This window comes from Choloepus didactylus, chromosome 3 (genome assembly GCF_015220235.1).
Source record: "Choloepus didactylus isolate mChoDid1 chromosome 3, mChoDid1.pri, whole genome shotgun sequence".
Lineage (NCBI taxonomy): Eukaryota > Metazoa > Chordata > Mammalia > Pilosa > Megalonychidae > Choloepus > Choloepus didactylus.
In genome coordinates this window covers 95230547-95255258 of record NC_051309.1, presented here as the reverse complement: position 1 = coordinate 95255258, position 24712 = coordinate 95230547, and the positions used below count along the sequence as shown (strand labels likewise).

General features: G+C 40.2%; 1 protein-coding gene across 1 annotated transcript; it reads left to right on the top strand.

The window, feature by feature from the left end:
- Positions 1 to 21056: 21056 nt before the first annotated feature.
- LOC119530358 (testis-specific gene 10 protein-like) lies at positions 21057 to 24358 on the top strand. Its single transcript, XM_037831455.1, has 3 exons — positions 21057 to 21929; positions 22864 to 23015; positions 24228 to 24358. The coding sequence occupies exons 1-3, from the start codon at positions 21057 to 21059 to the stop codon at positions 24232 to 24234; spliced, it is 1032 nt and encodes a 343-aa protein (XP_037687383.1). The 3' UTR covers positions 24235 to 24358.
- The last annotated feature ends 354 nt before the right edge of the window (positions 24359 to 24712 follow it).

Here is a 24712-nt window from a genome sequence, read left to right as displayed (position 1 = left end):
TATGTGTTCGTCACCACAATCTATCTCTGAACATTTTCCTTACATCAGAAAGAACCAGAACAAGAATAAAAAATAAAAGTGAAAAAAAACACCCAAATCATACCCCCATCCCACCCCATTTGTCCTTTAGTTTCTATCCCCATTCCTCCACTCATCCATACACTAGATAAACGGGGTGTGATCCACAAGGTCTTCCCAATCACACTGTCACCCCTTGTAATCTACATTATTGTATAATTGTCTTCAGGAGTCCAGACTGCTAGGTTGGAGTTTGGTAGTTTCAGGTATTTACTTCTAGCTATTCCAATACATTAAAGCCTAAGAGGTGTTATCTATATAGTGCATAAGAATGTCCACCAGAGTGACCTCTCGACTCCATTTGGAATCTCTCAGCCACTGAAACTATTTCGTCTCATTTTGCATCCCCCTTTTGGTCAAGAAGATACTCTCAGTCCCACGATGCCGGGTCCACATTCATCCCCGGGAGTCATACTCTGCGTTGCCAGGGAGATTTACACCCCTGGGAGTCGGGTCCCATGTAGGCGGGAGGGCAGCGAGTTCACCTGTCGAGATGGCTCAGTTAGAGAGAGAGAGGGCCACATCTGAGCAACAAAGAGGTACTCAAGGGGAGACTCTTAGGCACCATTACATACAACTTTAGACTGTCCTTTCTGGTAATGAGCTTCATAAGGGCAAGTCCCATGCTCGAGGGCTCAGCACATCAAACCGCCAGTCCCAATGTTTGTGACAACATACAGTAGGGGATCAGCATCTCAAAGTTTAGAGATAGGCCTTACAATTCAGGGATAGAGTTAACTGCTGTAAGAGCTTACAATCTAGGGACTATTACAATTATTGTGTCCACGTTAGGCTATGTTCTAAGATTCAATTCTGAGTTTATACATTGTAGTTAGTTCATATTGGTGAGGCATCATCCCTCTCACCATATACATTCCCATCTTTTAACCTCCAACTTTCCTTCTGGTGACATATGTGACTTTAAACTTCCCCTTTCCACCACATTCACACACCATTCAGCACTTAGTTATTCTCACAATAGCTTGCTGCCATCACCTCTATTTCCAAAAGCTTACGTTCAACCTAGTTAAACATTCTGCTTATATTAAGCAACCACTCCCCATTCTTTAGCCTAATTCTATATCCTGGTAACCTATATTTCATGTCTATGAGTTTACATATTATAATTAGTTCCTATCAGTGAGATCATACAATATTTGTCCTATCGTGTCTGACATACTTCACTCAATGTAGTGTCCTCAAGGTTTAGCCATCAACCCATTTTTTTAAAGATGGTTTTGTTCACGCACCATAAATTCCATTCTAAATAAACAATGATGGTTCCCTGTGTAATCATGTAATTATGCATTCACCTCCACCACCACTCTATATATAATGTCATTTCCACTTCTTCCACAAAGAAAGAGGAAGAGTCAAAAAAGGTAGAGACAAAAGAAAAAGAAAAAGAAAGAAAAAAAAATGGCAGCTAAAAGGCAACAAAAGAAAAGCTAAAAATAAAGTACAATAAAATAGTCAGACAACATCACCGCTGCCAAGAATCCCACACCCCTCCTTTATACCCCCTCTTATAGGCACTCAGCTTTGGTATATTGCCTTTGTTACATTAAAGGAGGCATACTACAATGTTTCTGTTAACTATAGTCTCCAGTTTGCATTGATTATATTTTTTCCCCAACACCACCCTCTTTTCAACACCTTGCAAGGCTGACATTCATTTGTTCTCCCTCATATAGAAACACATTTGTACATTTTATCATAATTATTGACAACTCCAGGTTTCACTAAGTTATACAGTCCCAATCTTCACCTTCCCTGTTTCCTTCTGGTTTCCCACATGCCCCTAACTTTCCTCTTGCAACCATACTCACAGTCATCTTTGTTCAGTGTACCCACATTGTTGTGCTACCATCACCCAAAGTTGTGCTCCAAACCTCTCACTCCTGTTTTTTCCTGTCTGTCTGTAGTGCTCCCTTTAGTATTTCCTGTAAAGCCAGTATCTTTTCACAAACTCTCTCATTGTCTGTTTGTCAGAGAATATTTTAAACTCTCCCTCATATTTGAAGAACAGTTTTGTCAGATATAGGATTCTTGGTTGGCAGTTTTTCTCTTTCAGTATCTTAAATATATCACCCCACTGCCTTCTTGTCTCCATGGCTTCTACTGAGAAATCTGCAAATAGTCTTATCCAGCTTCCTTTGTATGTGATGGATTGCTTTTTCCCTGCTGCTTTCAGGATTCTCTCTTTGTCTTTGACGTCTGATAATCTGATTATTAAGTGTCTTGGCATAGGCCTATTCAGATCTATTCTGTTTGGGGTACACTGTGCTTCTTGGATCTGTAATTTTATGTCTTTCATAAGAGATGGGAAATTTTCAGTGATTATTTCCTCCATTATTGCTTTTGCCTCTTTTCCCTTCTTTTCTCCTTCTGGGGCACCCATGATATGTATATTCATGTGCTTCATGTTGTCATTCAATTACCTGAGGTGTTGCTCATGTTTTTCCATTCTTTCCCCAACCTGTTCTTTTGTGTGTAGGATTTCAGGTGTATTGCTCTCCAGTTCCTGAGTGTTTTCTTCTGTCTCTTGAAGTCTGCTATTGTATGTCTCCATTGTGTCTTTCGTCTCTTGTGTTGTGCCTCTCATTTCCATAAATTCTGCCAGTTGTTTTTTTCAAACTTTCAAGTTCTTCCTTATATTTGCCCAATGTTTTCTTTATATCCTTCGTCTCTTTTGCCATATCTTCCCTCAACTTGTTGGTTTGATTTTTGGAATGTTTTAGGAGATTTGTTTGATTAATAATTAGTTGTTTCAATTCCTGTATCTCAGTTGAAGTGTAAGTTTGTTCCTTTGACTGGGCCAAATCTTCATTTTTTCCTAATGTGATTTGTAGTTTTCTGTTGTCTAGGCATCTGGTTTCTTTGATTACCCCAATCAGATTTTCCTAGGCCAGAAGGGGCTCAGGTCTCAGGAGGGGGAAATATCAGTATCAGGTTTCCCTAAGGGTGTGTCTTGGAAGATTGACAGACTTTCCTGTGAGGCTTCTAGCTGCTGTGCTTTTCCTAACCTGCCCAGCAGGTGGTGCCTGTCAGCCTGTCATTCCCCACTGGTGTAAAGAGGTGTGCCCCCTTCTGGTTTGATTGTTTTTCCCCAGGCCTGGGGTCTGAGTTCTGAAGGGAGGGCGGGCATGTAAGCTGGGCCACACCTCCCTCCTCTTAGGGAAGACACACTCCTTTAGGGAGTAATCTTTTGCACTTGAGTTACTTCTTTGTCTCTCTGACTCTGTTAACTCCACCCCTGCCTGAGTCAGAGCACTGAGAGCTGAAAATGCCTGAGGCTTTCTCTACTTCGCCACTCAGATTGAGAGAGGAAAAAAAGGGGAAAAAAAGCCCCTTTTCAGAGTCAGTCTCCAGTCCCCCAGTTTTGTCTGTCAGCCAGATAGTACCTGGTCTTCTGTGCTCCTTTTCTTGGGGTACATGCTTTTTTGAGTATTCTAAGCACAGTCTCCAAAAACCTCTGTATTTTTTTTCCCATGAGCCCTACCTCCTCTCCACTGGAAGCAACTTCAGGGTACTTCGCTGCTTGTTAGGGGTTTGTCTGTGTTTGTGTCTTGTATTCAGCAGTCCATATTTGTTAATTAAAATTAACAAATTCTGTAAGTCCACATCAGGAGATTTTATGTCAGGCTAAATCTGGTACATGATGAGGACAATAGCCCTAGAGGGGGGCTCCTGGTGGTAAGAGATCAGAATGAGAACACTGTTTTCTAAATGAGGAATGCATATCAGGAATGGCTTCCTTGAGCTGATATGTACCTGTGGTCCAGGGTGAGTCAGGGCCAAGTCTGTTCCTTGTAATCAACATAAGAAGATAGGGAATTCAAAGTTTGAGGGAAATAGATTCCAGGGGAGGGACGGGTGAATCAAACACTTCCAAAACTGTCTGAACTTTCCATTAGTGAGCATGCCTACTCTTTCAGAATCAGGGATATCAACAGTCATTGATTAGGTTGTTTGACTTAGCTCTATATTCTGCTTGTTCCAGTTGCTGTCAGTTTTGAGTGGCTATGGTGAGGTGAACTCCTAAGATCTGGACATGAAGAAAATAAGAGTTACACTGAAAGATCAGTATGTAACCAGAGAATAGATATGCAAAGTCATTAAAAGGAGGCAGAATGCCTCCCAGGCCAGCAAACTTCACTATCATTTGATTGAATATATGAGATCCATAGAATCACTATTTCCCTTAGAAGGCTGGTAAACTAATCACGGAAACATGGCCATGGGAGAGTGCCATAGGCAAACCTGGCTTGTGCTCATTTTGGTACTATCCTGGGGAGAGAAAGTTTTAGCCAAAGGGCTTCAGCCATCCCAGATTCATGGGCAAAGTGGCAATAAATGTTGGGAATTGTAGCAAATGGACTTTGAATATTTTGAACTTTCTGGTAATTTCTCATTTGAAATTAATATATGGACATTCTGATTTTATGTAGACCTCTGAGTCCTTGATTAGCATGTGTTTAAACCTAAGAGATGTGTTTTCATTTGATGTGATAGAGAAATAAAGTTTTGTCCCCCAAGCCTGAGGACCAGACACTAGACATTGATCATCAAAGTGATGGGTGTGTCCTAAGGCCTTAAACAGAGAAGTCTGTAAGTAGATACACTCTTACCAGGTGATGACCCAACATCCACATGCCCTCAGCTCATTCCCATGCTTAAAATCCTTTAACATTTCCATATTTTTACTTATTTAAAATCCAAACTTCTTATGTGGCCTACAAGTTTCTACATAATCTGTTTCCTGCTACCTTATATTCCCGAACTCTTCCCTTCACTCATATCACTCAAGCCATGCTGTCCTCCTTGTTGTTCTTCCAACAAGTCACGGTTGCACCTGCCTTGGAGCCCTTGCACTGAGAACTTCCTTTCCCTATATGTGTACATGGCCTGCTCCTGTTCATCATTCAAGTCTTAATTCAAATATAACATGATCACTTTATCTAATATAATCTCCCTCTCTTTGTGCTACAGTATCTCATTTCTTTTTGGAAATTTCTTTGATGATAGCTAATATTACTCAAGATATTCTACAGTTCCTGCTTACTGACTGATTCTTGGTTTGTGTCACTATTCACGTAGTGGGCCATGCCATCATTCTCTGAAGAGCCAATATTAGTTTGATCAACCTGAAACCACCAGAATGGGCAAATATCAACAATTGCATATGATACAGCCTAATATATGTCACTTTCTGGTGAGTGACCATTGCTGATTCAACAGCTGGAGCCAAGGGTGAGGTGGAATCATGTAGTCAAAAAACAAAAAATAAAAAACCTGAGTATACACTGCCCTCTTCTCTACGTGGGATCTGACTCCCAGGGGCATAAATCTCCCTGGCAACAGAGGATATGACTACCGGGGATGAATCTGAACCCGGCATCATGGGATTGAGAACATTTTCTTGACCAAAAAAAGGAGGATACGAAATGAAATGAAATAGTTTCAGTGGCTAAGAGATTCCAAAAGGAGTCGAGCAGTCACTCTGATGGGCATTCTTATGTACTGTATAGGTAACACTTTTTAGGTTTTAATGCATTGGAATAACTAGAAGTAAATACCCGAAACTATCAAACTGCAACCCAGTAGCCTTGACTCTTGAAGATGATTGTATAGCAATGTAACTTACAAGAGGTGACAGGGTGATTGTGAAAGACTTGTGGATCATACTCCCTTTATCCAGCATATGGATGGATGAGTAGAAAAATGGGGACAAAAAAACTAAATGAAAAATAGGGCAGGAGGGGTGTTTTGGGTGTTCTTCTTTATTTTTATTTTTATTCTTATTTTCACTTTTTCTGATACAAGGAAAATGTTCAAAAAATAGATTGGGGTGATGAATGCACAACTATATGATGATACAGTGAACAATTGATTGTACACTTTGGATGATTGTATGGTATGTGAACAAATCTCAATAAAGTTGAATTAAAAAAAAAACAACCCATTGGAGCTAGGCTGAGCTGTATTCACTTGTTCCCAACAGGGACTGCTGCTTTCTCCCACAGCGAGCTTTTGTAGCACAGCCTGCCATGAGGAAAAGGGGCTCCTGGTGCAGGTCTGCAGTTTTTACTTACAGTTTTATACTGCAATCTCAGTCATTCCACCCATTCCAGGCTGGTGTATGATGTGTGGACAGTCACGGTCATTCCCCAGCAGTTGTTCCAGACTATTTACTAGTTGCTCCTGGCTATTTTTACTAGTTGCTCTAGAGGACTAACTAAATTCCCCACCTCTCTATGCTGTCATCTTGCCCTGCCTCTTGATCATGGGTTTTTCTTGGGGGACATAATATATCCAAACTGGCATAGTTAACATCCACAGGAGCATGGATTAAGATTAAGAATAAATGGGAAAAAAAAAATATTAAGAATGTATCTTTGTTGTGATACATGATTCAATGCACCACAGGGAATAAATTACCAAATAGAATTGTCGGAAGATGACAGAGTAGGAAGCTCCAAGAATCAGTTGCTCCACCAGAAAAACTTTAAATAAGCAGGAACTGTCTGATGAACTATTTTGAAACTCTGGAGTCCAGTGGAACACTGTATAGCATCCAGGGAAGAGTGGGAGGAAAAGCTGGTAAATTACAGTAAATACAAGTAAATTGCTCTCTCTGCACAGTGTTACCATCACCCACCTCCACACTTGTGTGAGTCCGGCCCCTGGAGTAGGTTGCTGGTACCAGAAAGGGACATAAAATCCCACTTCTCCAAGATCTTGTGATGGGAGGCCATGAACTGTTCACTGATAACTGCTTTTGATTAGCTACTTGGATTGCTGGGGGTCTAAGGCCCCGAGGGTGGCCATTTTCCAACTCACCCTGCACAAAGGCAGTGGAAGGTACTTAAAGATGGTATGCTTCCTCAGAGATGTAGAGGACAGTTGAAGGGCTGCATTGCCTGGACAAAGGTTGAGTTAAGAAAGTGAAGCACTGGGGAGCTGAGGAAGAAACTCCTGGTGTCCTTCCTGGCCCCTCCCTTGTCTCCTCTCTAGGGCAATTTGGAGCCTGCAGGCATTCCCTTTTAGGGTCCCTGGCCTTATTCTGGCTGGGAAAGACTGATTTGGGAAACTCCTGTCCAGTGAGACCCTCTCCTAGAATTTTCCATCTAGGCAAAAGCAGCTTGAAACAGCCAAAAAAGTATAAGAAACAATTGAGGCAGATATCCTCATTAAAGGCTTTCCCACTTTAAGTCCTACAGTGAAAGACCCAGGATAGGGAGACTATCAGTGTCCAGGCAAGTAGAGGTGGCATTCAACATGGGAGTGCCTAAGGACACTAGCATGCATAAGCCCAGGACTAGACACAGGCCCAGAAAAGACAGAAGGACCCTGCACTTTGCATTTGCCTTGGGATGTATAGCCTGATAGGAGGGCTGAACTCTGACAGAGAGCACCAGCCAATGCAAAGTTAATATGCAAAGATGGTGAAAGGTAATTTTTACTTTTATTTGCTTGGTTTTGTTAGCTCTTTACACTCAAGAAAATGTCTGTCATGTCACCAGCTGCTTATGAACTCAAGAAAAATACATCTCAGAGGAAATCCAGAATTAACATTTACAAATATTAGACTATACAGGTGGGCAACAAAAGATTAAAAGACAAACAAGGAGACAGGAAGGATGGTCCATAAAGGAAAAGGATAAAAATCCAGAAAACATCAATGAAGAAGATCAGATTGTGGACATATGAGGAAAAGACTTAAAAAAAAATCTTCAATATACCCAAAGAGATAAAGTAAAATACAGAGAAAGGACTAAAGGATATCAGGAAAACAGTCAATAAGGTTCATGTTGATGAAGGAAAATACAGAGAAAGAACTAAAGGGTATCAGGAAAGCAATGAATGAATAACACGAGAATCTTAATAAAGAGACAGAAATTTGAAAAGAAAAAAACAGAGCAACTGGAATTGAAGACTATAATAACTGAAATGAAAAATTTTCAGGAAGTTTTCAACAGCAGATTCAAGCTGGCACAAGAAAGAATCAGCAAACTTGAAGACAGGAAAATTGAAATGAATTATACTGAGGAGCAGAAAGGAAAAAGAACTATAAAAAGCAAAAATAGCTGAAGAGACCTCTGGGACACCATCAAGTATCCCAATATACACAATATGGGAGTCCCAGAAAGAGAAGAGACAAAGGGGTGGAAGGAATATTCAAAGAAAAATAACAGAGAACTTCCTAATCTTAGCAAAAGATGTGAATATGCACATCCAAGAGGCCCAGAGAAACAGCATCAGCATCAACTTGAAGAAAAATGTACGCTGTCACATACTGATCAAACTGTCAAATGTAAAGGCCAAGGAAAGAGTTGTGAAAACTGTAAGAGAAAAGAAACATGTGATGGACAAGGGTGTCTCAATTAGATTAAGTTCCAATTTCTCAACAGAAATCATGGAGGGAAGAAGGCAGTGGGTTGTAATACTTAAAGTGCTGTCAGAAAACAATTGCCAACCAAGATCTCTATATCTGGCGAGACTTTCAAAACTGAGGGAGAGATTAGACATTCACAAAAAAAGTTGAAGGAGTTCATCACCACTAGACCTGCCCTACAAGCTATGCTAAAGGGAGTTCTTCAGACTGAAATGAAAGGACACTGGACAGTGGTTCAAGTGGCATAGAGAAATAAAGACCTTCAGTGAAGTAACCATTTGGGTAATTATAAATGCCAGTACTATTGTCTTGCATTTTGTGGTATGTAACTCCACTTCTTACTTCCTACAGGTGCTAAAATACAAATACATAAAAAGTAATGATATTGATGTCATCAACATGGTGGTGTAAGACATCCCCCCAAAAAAATCTCTCCAGAGATTCAGTGAGTAGAAGGACAAATCCCACTCGCTTAGAACTCTGGAGGAAGGTAGAGACTTGGAGAAGGACTCCACAAACACTGAATTGAAGAAAGAGAAAGATATCAGGTAGGAAACATCTGTCCTGACCTGCTGGTCCTTTTCCCTCCCTCTCACTTGGTTCCACACAGCTTGGGAATTGCTCAGAGGCAGTGGCCTGGAAACATCTCCCACCAGGGACACAGACTATAAGGCCACTGACAGCAGTGAGTTAGAACCCCATGCATACCCAGGTGCCGGGACCCAAGTCCACAGAGATCCAGGGCCAAACACAAGCCACTGAGGAGTGCTGCATACAAAAGCCCCCCACCCCCACCCCAGGGAATGAGGGGACCACTGCAACAGCTGCAAATTGGTGTGCTCAATCCAGTTTCTGTCAGCTGGACCACCTAAAAGCAAAACAAACTTTCCTGGAGTGACCCACCTTTCTGGATTGACCCCATCTGGCATCCTGGGGCAGGATACCCTAACAGGGAAGAAACTGGAGGCAGAAAAGCCTCATAGAGAAAAAAAACATGGAGGGAATTAAAGTGAACTGCCATAATATGGAAGAGTCCCAGAACTGAAAAGTGTAAGGAAAACAGGACACTGAGCGAAGGAGAGAATTTTAACAAATCATAGGAGCTGAGGAGAAAATTCTGCACAAAAGCAAACAGAACAGATCAAGATTTCTGAAGAAGGAAGAGAAGAAAGGAAGCTTTCTCCTAGAGGTGAAACAATTGCACAGAAAGTGCAATCCAAAAATTGGACCACATTTCCAGGGCAAGAATCAAATGAAGAAGAGCTGAGAAAATCTATCAGTTAAACTCTGGCTATTCTAAAGGTCCAGAATAAGTTGGACCAAGTGTCAAAGAAGAGCTTTAACACAAAGTCAATCAATAACAAAACCCTAGACCAGAGGGAGAAACTGACCTTCAGAGTTAACTCATCAAGATAATCAAATGTCTAGACATTAGCAAAAAAATTACAGGCCATACTAAGAGACTGTTAAGATATGGCTCAGACAAGGGAACAAATTAAAACTTCAGAGGAGACAACAATTTGGAAAAACTAATCAAAGAAGTTTAAACAAATCTCCTAAATCAATTCAAAGAGATGAAGTAAATTAAGCATAAAGAGATAAAGGATATCAAGAAGACATGTGTGAGCATAAGGAAGAATTTGAAATTATAAAAAGAAACATAACAGCAATAAGAATGTTCTCAAATTGATTGTGGTGATGAATGAATAACTATGTGAGTATACCAAGAGCCATTGATTGTACACTTTGGATGCATTGTATGGTGTGTGAATAAAGCTGTTTAAATAAATAAGTAAGTAAGTAAATCAATCAATAAATGAACAAATAAACAGAGAAGGATGTCTGCCAGTACTTCTCTCCTGGGTTTTGTTGCCTCCAGCTTCTGGCTTCAATGACTTCCTCTCAACTTATCTGTCTGTGGCTTCCTCTCTCAGCTGCTGTGGGTGTTTCCTTGTCTCTCAGCTTCTCTGGGACTTCTCCAAACTCTCTGAGCTTTTACACTTTTATAAAGGTTCCAGTAGGAGGGTTTAGATCCACCTTGAATGGAGTAGGTCACATCTCAATTGAAATAACTTAATCAAAAGTTTCCACCTATAATAGATTTGCACGCACAGGAATGGATTAAAAGAACATGGCTTTTCTGGTGTACATGCAACTTCAAACTACCACACCCCCAAAAGAGCAGATATATATTCTTCTCAAGGGCTCACAGATCAAGTGCTCCAGCATAAACCACATGTTGGGTCACAAAACAAGCCTCAATAAATTTAAAAAGATTGAAATTGTGCAGAGCAATTTCTTTGGCCATAAAGGAATGAAGCTGGAAATTAATAACATCTGGAGCACTGGAAAATTCACAAATATATGGAGGCTAGACAACACATTCTCAAACAATCAGTGTATCAGAGAAATTGCAAGAGAAATCAATAAATATCTCAAGATGAATGAAAATGAGAACACAGCATGTCAAAATTTATGGGGATTGAGCATGGCTGATTAGGGAGAGGCTGGGCTCACTTCTCTCCCAGAAAAACAACGAGGGAACAGGCAGAAACTGTCCATAGCAGTGGTTCTGGAGCACTGGAGATTGGGGTGAGTCCTGTGCAACACCCAGGAAAACAGGGAATGAAGAGATAGGGAAGCTGCAGTGAGAGATCATGAGTAACTCCCCTCAGCCCCTGCTCCAGGCACCTATCCCCTACTCTTGAGGCAGAAAGCTTTGGGGTCTCCAGTCCCTGGTGGGGAGACAGGTACAGACAGAAAGGGCAGCAGAGGTCCACTTTCCCCAAACAGGATGGGCCACTATCAAACAAACAGAAAACTACGAGTGTTGGAGAAGATGTGGAGAAATACGAATACTTATTCATTGCTAATGGGAATATAAAATGGTATAAACTGTGGAAGACAGTTTGGCAGTTCCTCAGGAAGCTAAGCGTAGAACTGCCATTTGATCCTACCATCCCTCTACTGGGAAGTGAAAAGCAGGGACGCAAACAGACATTTACACACCACTGTTCATAAGAGCCATAAATTTCCCTCTCAGCACTGCCTTTGCTGCATCCCATAAGTTTTAGTATGTTGTGTCCTTGTTTTCATTTGTCTCAAGATATTTCCTAATTTCCCCTGTGATTTCCTCTTTGACTCATCAACTAAGAATACGTTGTTTAATTTCCACATTTGTGGGTTTTCCACTTCTCCCTCTTTTATTGATTTCTAGCTTCATTCCATTGTGTTCGGAGAAGATAATTTACGTAATTTCAATGTTTGAAAATTTATTGTTTTGTGACTGTTTTGGTTTGCTAAAGCTGCTGGAATACAATATACCAGAAATGGGTTGGCTTTTAACAATGGAGATTTATTAAGTTACAAATTTACAGTTCTAAGGTCATGCAAATGTCCTAATTAAGGCATCAATAGGACGATACCTTCTCTGAAGAAAAGCCGATGGCATCTGGTGTTCCTCTGTTACATGGGAAGGCACACGGCCAGCATCTGCTGATCTTTTGCTCCCAGGATCTGGTTTTAGTGGCTCTCTCTCTCCAAAATGTCTCTGGGCATTTCTCTCTTAGCTTCTCTGAGCTCTCTCCAAAATGGCTCTGCCTTTTGTCCTCCCATAGATGATTCCAGCAAGGGGATTAAGACCCACCTTGAATAGGCTGGGTCACATCTCCATGGAAACAACTGAATCAAAAGGTCCCACCCAATAATAGGTCTACCCACACAAGAATGGATTAAAAGAACATAGTCTTTTTTGGGGATACATAATAGATTCAAACCAGTACAGTGACCTAATGTATGGTTTATCCTAGAGAATAATCCATGTACTGTTGAAAAGAAAGTGTATTCTGCTGTTGTTGGATGAGATGTTCGAAATATGTCCATTAGGTCTATTTGTTTTAGAATATTGTTCAAGTCTTGTGTCTCTTTATTCATCTTGGTCAACATGTTCTATCCATTATTGAAAATGTTGTATTGAACTCTCCTACTATTAATGTTGAAGTGTCTATATTTCTTCCTTCAAAACTGTGGCTATTTGCTTCATGTATTTTCTTACTTTTTGTTGTCAGAGCTTGGCTCTTAGTCTAATTGTTAACCCCTGGTAGGTAATCTTTTTTTCTTCTCTAGTAGCATTAAAATAGCTCTAAAAATAGCTTGGGAGCCTCATAATATATTGTGTGTTCCTGTTTCCTACGACTAGGGCAACCCACAAGTGACATATCCCTACTGTTCCAGTTTGCTAGAGCTCAATTATGCAAAATACCAGAAATAGATGGGCTTTTATAAAGAGGATTTATTAGGTCACAAATTTACAGTTCTAAGGCCATAAAAGTGTCAAAACTAAGGCATCAACAAGAGGATGCCTTCACTGTTGAAAGGCTGATGGAGTCTGAAACACCTCTTTCATCTGGAAAGGCACATGGCTTGGCATCTGATGGTCCTTTGCTCAGGGTTCTGGTTTCAAAATGGCTTTCTCCAAAATGTCTCTCTGGGCTCCTGTCTCTCTTAGTTTCTCTCTCTCAACCTCTGTGCATTCTTGCTTGTTCTCCCAGGGTGTTTCTCTCTAAGCATCTGGGGATCCTTTCTTAGCTTCTCTGGGGAAAACTCGGGGCTTCATCTTTAGCTTAGCATCTCCAAACATCCTTCTGTCTGCATCTCCCAGCATCTCCAAACATCTGGGTCTGTGAGGGCTCTAAAGCTCTCTTAAGGACTCCAGTGATCTAATTAAGATCCACCCTGAATGAGCGGGGTCACATCAAAAGGTCTCATCCACTGTTGGGTGGGTCACATCTCCATGAAAACAACCTAATCAAAAGGTCCCATCCACAATAAGTCTGCAACCACAAGACAGGATTCAAAGAACATGGCCTTTCCTGGGGTACATGACAGTTTCAAACCGGCACACTTACCCAGACCTTAGTAGCACTTTTTTTTCTTCTTCTTTTTAAAATTTTATGATTAACATGATTTATTTCATTATCAGTCTTACCAATATCTGAGGTTGGACAAAGTCAGGATAGTAACTTAAATCCAGCACCTTTTATTGAATGACAGCCAGATTATGAGGCCCTGTTACTGAGCACATCACAGCCAGGGGTCTGCTCTAGGGGCTCTCAGTACCTCACATCTGTGCAACTTTGAATATATTGTGTCCCCTAAAATGACATTATCTTTGATGCAATCTTGTGTGGGCAGACATATTAGTGTTGATTAGATTGTAATTCTTTGATTAAGTGCTTCCATGGAGATGTGACCCACCCAACTGTAGGTGATAACTAATTAGATAATTTCCATGGAGGCGTGGCCCCGCCCATTCAGCATGGGCCTTGATTAGTTCACTGGAGCCCTGTAAAAGCTCAGACAGAAGGAGCGAGCTTGCTACAGCGAAGAGGGACACTTTGAAGAACACACAGGAGCTGGGAGAGGAGTTGCAGTTTACAGAGACAATTTGGAGATGGCCCTTAAAATCAGACTTTTGCTCCAGAGAAGTTAAGAGAGGACAAACGCCCCAAGAGCAACTGAGAGTGACAATTTCAAGAGAAACTGCAGCCTAGAGAGGAACATCCTGGGAGAAAGTCATTTTGAAACCAGAACTCTGGAGCAGACGCCAGCCACGTGCCTTCCCAGCTAACAGTGGTTTTCCGGACACCATTGGTCTTCCTCCAGTGAAGGTATCTGATTGTTGATGTGTTACCTTGGACAATGTATGGCCTTAATACTGTAATTGTGTAACCAAATAACCCCCCTTTAATGAAAGCCAATCCATTTCTGGTGTTTTGCAAAAAGGCAGTATTAGCAAACCAGAACACCCTCCTTTAGAGGAGTCACAGAGGCCACCAAAGTCACCAGGGAGGCAAAACGGGCTGGGTGGACAGCAAGACTAGAGCTTCCCTATCCATGTGCTGTGTCTCAGCCCTCATATCTCCATCCACACACAGAATCACATATCTCTAGGCAGAGCTTAATGCACTTTCTCCCACCCACCTCCACCCCTTTATGAGCAGGCAGTGCAGCCCAACCTAGCCATGGACTTCAAGCAATGAGCCTGGCTGCAGACCCTGTGTAGTTTGAATTCCCTTTATTTAGCCAAACTCCTTGCTACTGTCGCTGCTCTCTAAACGCAAGGCCCTCAACTCCCAAGCGTTAGTAATTCTTACCTATTTGGGTTTCTTCCACGAAGATATTTATCTTGTATTTGAAACTACCTATTGTTAGGTTTTTCAATTGGGAAGAGAAGAGATGAAAACTTGATCAAAAGGAGTATTACTGTCTGGCCATGCACAGGCGGGCTGAACCAGGGGAACAGTAGGACTCATAAAGGATGGTTGGCGGGAAGTTCTTTGTCCAGGGTTGGGTGTAAGAAAGGAATAAGTTTCGTTTTCACATAGAGACAGCATGGAATAAGGGAAATGGAGGCAAAACCAGTTTAAACAAGCCCCAGACAAAGAGAAGAGAGAATCTGCCTGATGTAAAGAGACATGAGGTAATATCAGAGGCGGGAACTCACAGCAAAAAAATAAAAATTTGGGGGGAGATTGGCTAATCAGTTCAAAATCTCAATAATGAGCTAGTTGGCTCTCTGGGATTGGCTGTACAAATTAAAATCTCAAAAGATGAATTAGTTAGTGTTCTCGGATAGGCTGTAACCTCTGTAGTACCCAGTCAATGGGGAAACGGGAGGGACTTGCGAATTAGGAGTAGGAGATTTAAAGATCGCCATTCTCTTCCTCTGGCGCGCCAGCCTTCCGCGCCAGCCTTCCGCATGTTTGGCTGGACGCCCCATCTTGCAAGATCGTAAATAAATTCTTTTCTCCTCCAGAACCGAGAGAGCATTTATTCCCTTACAGGTACCACTTTATTTCCGACATTGGGGAGGCTGGCAGGTTTAAGTTTGCAGTCTTTCAGTGGCTACTTTTGGGAAGGGTGGTAGTTGGCAGATTTCCAATGGCTGGTTTGAGAGCGGGGGCTTGGAAGCAGGGAAAGTTTAAAATTTCAGATGTCAGCATTCTAAAGGGTAGAAGTGGTGGTTTACTGTAGACCTGCAGGGTTCCTAGGGTGGGGGTGGGGGTGGTGGCTTTATCTCAAACTTGTAGAATTCCTAAGGGCGGGGGTGGGGTGAGGGCCCAGGCCCTAAACCTAACACATACACTTTCTTGTTTTTCTTCTTTTATTTTTATCCATTGTTACTGAGGGGGATTTTGAAATGTTAAGTGAATTCACTATACTTTCTCTCTTCAAATGATTTGTTTTAGCAGTTTTTACAGAAAATCAGGGTGTGATTATTTCTCATATCAGTACTAATGTAGAGAATCAAAATGTGAGGGAAAATTGTTTACTAATTGTATGACTTTGGGCAAGTTACTTAATTTCACTCCAGTTTCATCATCTACACAATAGAGATTTTACTAGAACCCACCTGTTTCAACCCAGCTTAGACCCAAGACTGAAGAACACGCCAGGCATGGAGTGGAACATGAGGTTAATAGGACTGACTTACAGGAGCTATGGTTCCATGGTGGCGGCCAGCTGGGAAAGATGGAAGTTACCTCTCTGCAAAAGCAGGGGGTGCCAGGGGTGGTTTTTATAAACAAGGAGGACAAGAAGGTTGTGAGTTTCAACAGGGTCTTGTGACACAGGGTATAGAGATTTGTTATCAGCAGTGATCGGGGAGGGGAGTTTCAATGCTTGTTTGCAATACATTTTTTGCAATACATTTGTTTGCAATACATGTTTTCCTTTCTTTATTTTACCATTTCCAGACTGATCTGTGCCTTCCCACATCCCTCTGACAATTCTATATATGAACAGATTAATCTTTGTAAAACAGTATTTTGACAATGTCATCCCCTACCCTAAACTTAAGTTTCTCCCTCTTAAGATGAAGTTCAAACCTCATGCCATATATAAAAATTAACTAAAAATGGACGAAAGCCCTAAATATGAGAACTAAACCTATAAACTCTCAGAAGAAAACATAGGGAAATATTTTCAGGACTTTATATTAGGCAATGGATTCTTATACTTTGCAAAAAGAGAAAATAAATAAATTGGACTTTGTATTTGGAAAGCTGTTTACTTAGATTTTCTGGTTTTATTTATTTATTTATTTTTGCATGTATGCTATGTGTCAATAAAAGTTGACTTAAACCAAATATCTTTATGGGTATGTGAAATTTAGTCTGGTGAACTCTCAATATTTATGTTATTTTGCAAGGACAAATGTTATGCACCCACTTTCTGACGCTCCCAGTTAATTATTAAAACCTAACCATTTATTTTATTCCAGTGTGCTATCTTTATAGGGCTTGAGTACCTCTGTGAACTTATAACCAAATGAATTATTTCTAACTGATCTCTTGTCTGTTACATAAAGCAAATTATAAGAGCCAAGGCGGTCCAACTCCAGCATCCGGGCTTTTAACACCTACCCAACCCCCCCCACCCCGCCCCCCCAAAAAAAACCCACTATGCTTTTCCCCTGGGTTAACACCATGATACATCCACCTTCTGTTCACTTCCCTGTATTTGCAAAGGACTCTGATACTTGGTTGTAGCATTTCTCTTTGTCTCCCTGGCAATTACTGTGTTTATGAAGGTGTTCAACCCATTATCCTAGATTTTGTGCTCTTTTATCTGTTCAAATAAGGTGAACTTCACCTCCAGTAATAGTCAGAATTCAAAAGATATTCCCCTATCCACCGCCCCCTTCCCTATCCACAGCCCCCTCACCCCCCACTTCCCCCAGCCCCAACCAGAATTTCCCCTAGTTTATTCAAACTCTTACCTAGGAACTGCACTGAAAGGATTTTGCAGTTGTAATTAAAGTCCCAAGTTAGTATTCCTTAAGATAGGAGATTATTGGAGTGGGCTTGAGTTAATTGCATGAGCCCTTTAAAATGCATAAGGACAAGTTGGAGAAATTTGAAGTTTGAGAAGGACCTGACCAGCTCTGAAGATAGAGGAGGCCACCTGAGAAGGAATGAGCCTGGAGGAGGTGAGGAGGCCCAGGGCTGACAGTCAGCAAGGAAACAGGGACTTTAGTCCTCAAATCCCAAGGAACTGGATTCTGCCAATAACTTGAATGAATCTGGAAGCAGATTCTTCAGATAAGAGCCCAGCTGAGCAGGCCAGGACTCCTCACCTGTTGAACTAAGAGATAATAAATGGGTGCTGTTTTAAGATGTTATATTTATAGTAATTTGTTACTCGGCAAAAAACAAAACAAAACAAAACAACAAACAAAACAAACAAAAAAACACAAGCAAATAAAGCAAAAAGAGTATATAGTTATGGGCCAGACATTTCTTTCAATTTTCTCTTTTCTCCAATTAAAAAATTATTTACATGAGGACACATCCTTAATCCATTCTCTTTAAAAACAATTTCCTTTTTCTTTCCTGATGTCAATTCATCTGCATTCCATTTCCATTCTCCTTCTTAAAGGACCTGATTATACCCGTTAACCACCTTATCTTTCTTCCTTATGGTTCATTTTCTTGGCAGGCATAAATGTTGTGACCTATATCATTTTAAATCAAATAAGAAATATTTTCTCTGAACTCCAAGACTGCCTCTAGCTATACTCCTTTCTCCCAAATTCCTTTTATTGTGAAACCTTTGGAGAGAGTTGTCTATACTCTTGCTTCTGTTTCTTTAGGTACTCATCACTACTTTCTCTTGCCAAGCTCATCAGATGGTCCCTGGTGGCTGTGAGCAGAGCCACAGGAAAACACTGTGCACTCAGTCTCTCTTCCATTGGTTTTTATTTTCTTTAACATGCAGTGGTAGTGAAAATAAATATACTTGGACCCAAAACGTATATTATATACACATTCCAAGTGTCTCAGGCCTGTAATGAGCCCTGCTTGAAACTTGGACTTGCCAGGAGGAAACTGACCCTGGGAAGTTCACCACTGGAATTAGACTTAGGAATTACGGGGTTGTTATCTGTTCCTTGCACTGGGTAGGCGGCACATAGACTGAGAGCTCAGAACAACTGAGAGGGCCCAGGGGGGTCTTAACCCCGTGAGAAGGATGAAGAGAGCTTCTCACAGGACCATGTGGGATGTTTGATTCATGGAGTTACAGGCCCAGGAAGTTTGTTCCTTCAATGAGACTGTTTTGGATTTTGCTTTGGTTGCCATTTCTGTGTAAGAAACCAGGTCCTTTATGAACACTGAATGAATGTGTATCTTTTTCCTGTGTCTATTGCAAACAGTCTGTCTATCAAGCACAGATACCCTGCGACAACCATCCAAGCAAACCCCTCAAGTGATGTTATTATTGGAATGGAATCCCTCCACCCCCCAAAATCTCCCAGTTATTTCTGAGGTTTTCAAAAGGCAGACTCTTGAATATTCACGAATGAGCCTGTCCACTCCCTTGATTACAAGGGATGCTCCCTGTTATGTCCACATGCACTGCCTCCACAAGCACACAGTGATGCCAGTTCCCATTTAACATCCCTAAAGCTTCCGATTAGAATTGTGTTTCACTGTAAGCCACAGAAAACCTGGACTTAAACTAGCCTGGAGATAGTTCAGTAGATCAATAATATCATCAGGGATCTAGGCTCTTTTTTTTTCACCTGTTCTGCTATCTAAGAAATTAATTGAAAAACAAAGATTAATAGAAAAAAGTGGGAAAAGACCATACATAGGAAATTTACAAATAAACCAGAAGTGATCATTAAACATTAACAAGTATTACTCTTAAATCAAAGAAAAATAAATTGAAATACTTATATGCCATTTGTCATCTATCAAATCTAAAAAGACTAAAATGATTATTCTATTGGGTATTTGTGAGGGTTTATGGAAGTCAACCTTCTTCATTCTTGGAACGTTATGAATTTGGCACAACTTTTATGTGGGGAATTTGACAATTTGTATTAAAACTTTAAAAATGGGCCTTCACTTTGACCCAGCAATTCACCTTCTGGAATTTATCCTGAAAAACGAATTGTGTATGTGTGCAATGATATTGCTGTAAGGATATTTCTGTATGCAGTAATAGGAATATAATAGGAAGATTGGTTGATTACTTATGGCACACACAAACAATTGAATACCATACAGCCATTAAATATAAAGCTGGAGAAGGACATTGAATGAAGGACATGAATGGAACCATGTTTGCTATATAAAGTTGAAAAGCAGTTTACAAAATAAGAATAGCAACCATAATTTGAGTGCTAACTACTGACTATCATACAGATTTTGAAATAATTATACACATTATCTCATTTAACTACTCTGAGAGACTGTTTCCTCTGAGTAGGAGCAAGTACACAGAGACTCAGAGATCTTAAGCCCCAGGCATAGGAGAGCCAGGATTCAGGTGTAAGCTGACTCCAAAGACATATTATACCTTTAATCCCTGTACTTACAACCCCCCCCTTTTGTTTTCTTTTAGTTTTTTACCATTTTTGGTCTTAAAGAAAATTCATATGCATAGAAAAAAAACTGGAAATAGATGCTATGTGGCTTATGGGTTACAGGCAATATTTATTTTCTTCTTGCTTGATTTATAATAATAAAAAGAAAATTAGATAGAAAATAAAAAGTGCTAGACAGAGAACACATTTAGTTTGAGTCCCAGTACAGGGCTCTCTATAAATATGAGCAGTTACTCTTCTCATGTAAAATAAGAGAAGTCATGAGGTGGAGAAGAGACAACAATGGTCTGGGAGGCCTGAGTCACCTGACTTCTCATCTCTTCACTGGTGACCTTGTGCAGTGCAAGTTGGTCTACTTTGGCCTGGGTGACTCATCTCTAAGGTTATCTGTAAGGTTCCTCCCTTCCTAAAATTCCATGCCCTGAAATGCCCAAACACTAAAAGCAAAACAGAGCATTTGTAAACAGTTAGCCCCCACGTAAGCTACTAGCTTATAAATTGAAATGTGCTTGTTATCAATTTCATGGGAGGTTTTTTTTTTTTTTGCATCTTTCTGAGTCCTCTCTTGGAATTTTCTTGAGAGATTGCTGGGAATGTTTTCTATCTTCACTAGTGTCTATAGTTTTGTTTTGGAGAGGGTATTTTTCAGTTTCCAAAAAATTCTCAAGAATTTAGACCAATTTTGGTCCCAAACTAAGTGTGTTTAAAATGTGAATATATTTGTTTATGGGTCTCTAAACTGACTCAGCTATTAATTCCAAATGTTTAGGGACATTATGAATATAGACTTTTACATCTTTTAAAAGCATAAATTTTGGTCTTTTTAATATTCCAAAAAGTTATGTATAATCATTTTTTTTTAAATCTAGGCTTCCTGGCTAAAAGTTTCTTGCCTTGGATGAAGGATTAGCAGTAATTCCTAGTGTTGCTTTCAATAATTTAGTTGATAATATGATTTCTAGTTGCAAATGCAAGCCAGAAAATACCTAGAGGCAGTTACTAATTTCCGAGAGTAGATGCACCAGACATTTTGGGATAGCCACACACACTCATGAAGTCTGATAATCAACCCGTTTCCTCAAGTTTCCAGCGTTTCCACACCATTCAGAGTGTTGCAGAGATTAAAGGAGTGTGAAAACAACATTTAAACTGTTCATAGTAACATTTTCATGCAAAAAAGGGGGGATGAGCTCTGGGGCGGGTGGCGGGCCGCGAAGCCGGAGCAGGAGCTCGGAGCGCCAGGGTACCACCAAAGAACATGATTTTGGTTTAGGGGCTCCAGTTTCTGAAGCTGAAAAATACCAGAATAATCTCCAACTAGAACAAGAAGTGAGAAACCAAGATAGATTCATCGATACACTGAAATTACAGATTGAAGATCTCAAACAGACAAATCATGGCTTGGAAGAATATGTTAGGAAACTCTTGGATAGTAAGGAGGTGGTAAGCAGTCACATAGACAATTTAACCAGCCACAATGAGCATCTTTGTAAGGAATTGATTAAAATCGACCAACTAGCAGAGCAACTAGAGAAAGAGAAAAATTTTGTGGTGAATACTGCTGACAAGGAACTTGAAGAAGCAAAGATTGAACTCATTTGCCAACGAAATAATACAATAGTATTGGAGGATACAATAAAAAGGCTTAGATCTGCTGCAAATTGTGACGTAGAGCTTTTGAAGACCACAAGAGATCGTGAAGAACTTAAATGCATGCTGGAAAAGTATGAGCGTCATTTGGCAGAAATTCAGGGTAATGTCAAGGTTCTCACATCTGAGAGAGACAAGACCTTTCTTCTTTATGAGCAGGCACAGGAAGAAATTGCCCGACTTCGACGAGAAATGATGAAAAACTGCAAATCTCCTAAATCAACAACAGCGCATGCTATCCTCCGGCGGGTCGAGACGGAAAGAGATGTAGCCTTCACTGATTTACGAAGAATGACCACAGAACGAGACAGTCTGAGAGAAAGGCTAAAGATTGCCCAAGAGACAGCATTTAATGAGAAGGCTCACCTGGAACAGAGGATAGAGGAGCTGGAGTGTACAGTTCATAACGTAAAGAAAAATTGCTTTTGTGCTTTTGGCTATTATCTTTTAAAGGCTTCCCTTTCTCCTTTTCTGTGTTCAATGAAGTTGTTCTTTTATTTTTCTGAGATAACTTACTATATAGTGTTTGTAGTCCTAAAATGTGTAAGGTGGTACGTATGGTGTAATTTGTCACTTTTTCACTTGCTTGTTTCCTTCTAAAAATGTGAGTGAATTCTTTTGTATGTTAGGTTGCAAAGTGTGTTCTTTTTTTGTAAACCATTTGGGATACATTCTCAGTGGTTTTAGCAACTTTCTCATCCTCCTCTTTCATTAAGATAATATTGTCAGATATGGAGAAAATGGCTTATTCTACCTAAAGGTTACAGAGAGTAGAGAGAAATATGTAGAAATCAAAACTAATGAAAAAACATAAGTCTCAATATGAATCATCACCTTTTTGCTAATCAGGGATTTAAGGTGCTGTGAATATCTGAGATGCTGTATAAATACAGTTAAGGGAATTTGATTTTGTTACCAAATCTGATTGAATATTTTTTAAGTTCATTTGTAATATGTTATTGTGAGTTAAAAAAGCAGTAGATGGGAGAAACAATTGTTATTTTCATAATACCACTTTATTGTGTAATTTGTTAATGTTGGACCACAAGGAAAAATCCTTTTGCAAATAAGATATGTTTGCTATGGTCACATTGAACTGGATGGAAAAATGTACACTGATGTACCATGATAGCTTTTATAGAAACTTTATACAGTAGCTTACTTGTTCATACTACACAATCCCTCATCCATAAAACCTCTCGAAGTATTCAGGTCTAACCTGATCTTCTCTTTATGTAAATCTTGCCATAAACCACATTTTGTACAAAGTGAGTATGTCTCTTTTGGATGATTTCTAAGGCTTTTCAGTGATGACGGTAACCATGTGATTCTACTTGCATAGCTTGATGATGAACGTATGGAGCAAATGTCAAATATGACTTTGCTGAAGGAAACCATAACCACTGTGGAAAAAGAAATGAAATCACTAGCAAGAAAGGCAATGGATACCGAAAGTGAACTTGGCAGACAAAAAGCAGAGAATAATTCTTTGAGGTAAACTAAATTACCTTTAAACAACTAGTAGTGTACTAATAGTTCTGCTTTCTGTAGTGTACTTTATAATGAAAATTAAGTTATTTGTTGACTTTAATTTCTAAGATGATTATTATGAAGCAGTTGTAGAAACCTCAGTACACATTAAATGATTTCCCCAAGATCAATCAAAGTAGTATGTCACACTTACCTAGATATCAAACTTCTACCAGTCTTAATCTTAAATTTTGCAAAAGCCTCAAGGTTTAACTGAAATAGCTTTTTCAAAGCCCTCTGGGTAGAGGGCATCTTTGTCTTTGGTACTTAATTATTTAATTTACCTTTGTAACTTTACTTCTATTCTGTTATGTGAACAATGTAAGAAAGCATAAAGCGCAGGTTTGACAATAGCTTAGAAAAAAGGTGATTTAGGAAATAATGAAAAATCATAGCAGAGAAATAGAGATATGTAATGGAACTTGGCATTTCCTGCATACTGGTATGGTAGCAGAAGAAATACCAGTTAAAGAAGCCTACAGTTGGTAAATATAGGGAATGAGTTTTAAAAAACTTCTATGTGAATGATTATACTTACAGTATCTGTTGTGAGAATTAGAAGTTCTGTAGATTCAGGAATGTTGAATTTCAGTGCATCCATGAGTATTTGAAAACAGTAGTTCATGTGAGTGTGAAATATGTTATTAAAACTACAGAAAATACTTTGTCCCCATATGAACTTGAAGAGTCCTGCTTTGGTCCTTCAGGGGTCTGTGGTACATGGATTGTAATCACTTGCCAGGACAAATAATCAATCAAGTTCTTTCCCTGCACTTGTTTTCTAATTTCCTGCTTGTAAGGATATTGCAAGCTCAGGTAAAACAAAAATGATAATAAAACAAGACAGCAACAACAACAAAGAAAACCTTGGAAAAAGAATATGAAGAAAATTGAAATCACCCATAATTTCATAACACAAAGAAATCTGTTATTAATATAGATGTTTCCAAGCAGAAATTTTTCTTTGTGTATGTAAGCTTTCTGTGTATTTGAGATCATCCTGAATAAGGCTGTATATTTGGCCACTTTCACTTAATTATATACTGTGAGCATTTTCCCATGTTATTGGAAGTTCTTTGAAAGCATTTTAGTAGTTAATTAAAATATTCCAGCAGATAAATGTATAATAATTTTGAAAAAAAAAATTGTTTTTTAAACTTCCACCGTTGGATTCAGTTCCTGATTTTATTGGCCTGGGGCGCACACACCTAATTCTGAAGCTCATTCATCAGAAACCGTCTACCATCTCCGTGGCAACGCGTGTGAATGAAAAAAAATCTCAACTTCATGGTCCCCGGTGCTTAGAGGCGCGTGCAACGGACAGTGACCAAACCCCTTCAGGCCTCAAGAGCTACTGATCACTTCGGGCAGCGCCCAGAGATTACCAGAGCTCATCGCCGCTGGCCATTTCCTAGAGCTGCTGGAGGCTTGTCCTTGCGTGCGCCGGGGCGGTTGTCTCTCTGACCCGCGCTCCGCGGAAGGGTGGCGGTCGCCGTCAGCCGCGCGGCTTGGACCTAGCGCAACGCGTCACGCACGCCTACCCTGGGCGCTGCGCGCTTATCACCAGCAGGCAGGCGGCGCTGAGCCTTCGCGCTCGCAGGCTGACCCCGGGCCGGAGGGAAAGAGGGCACAAGGGAGGGGCCGCCACTTTGCGCCCAGCG

What these genes read in the sequence shown, in the direction of transcription:
- LOC119530358 (XM_037831455.1), top strand. Translation starts at nt 21,057, where the DNA reads ATGAGCTCTGGGGCGGGTGGCGGGCCGCGAAGCCGGAGCAGGAGCTCG. An exon ending in TGGAGTGTACAGTTCATAAC is followed by an intron (nt 21,930 to 22,863) that starts GTAAAGAAAAAT and finishes CTACTTGCATAG; the next exon opens with CTTGATGATGAACGTATGGA.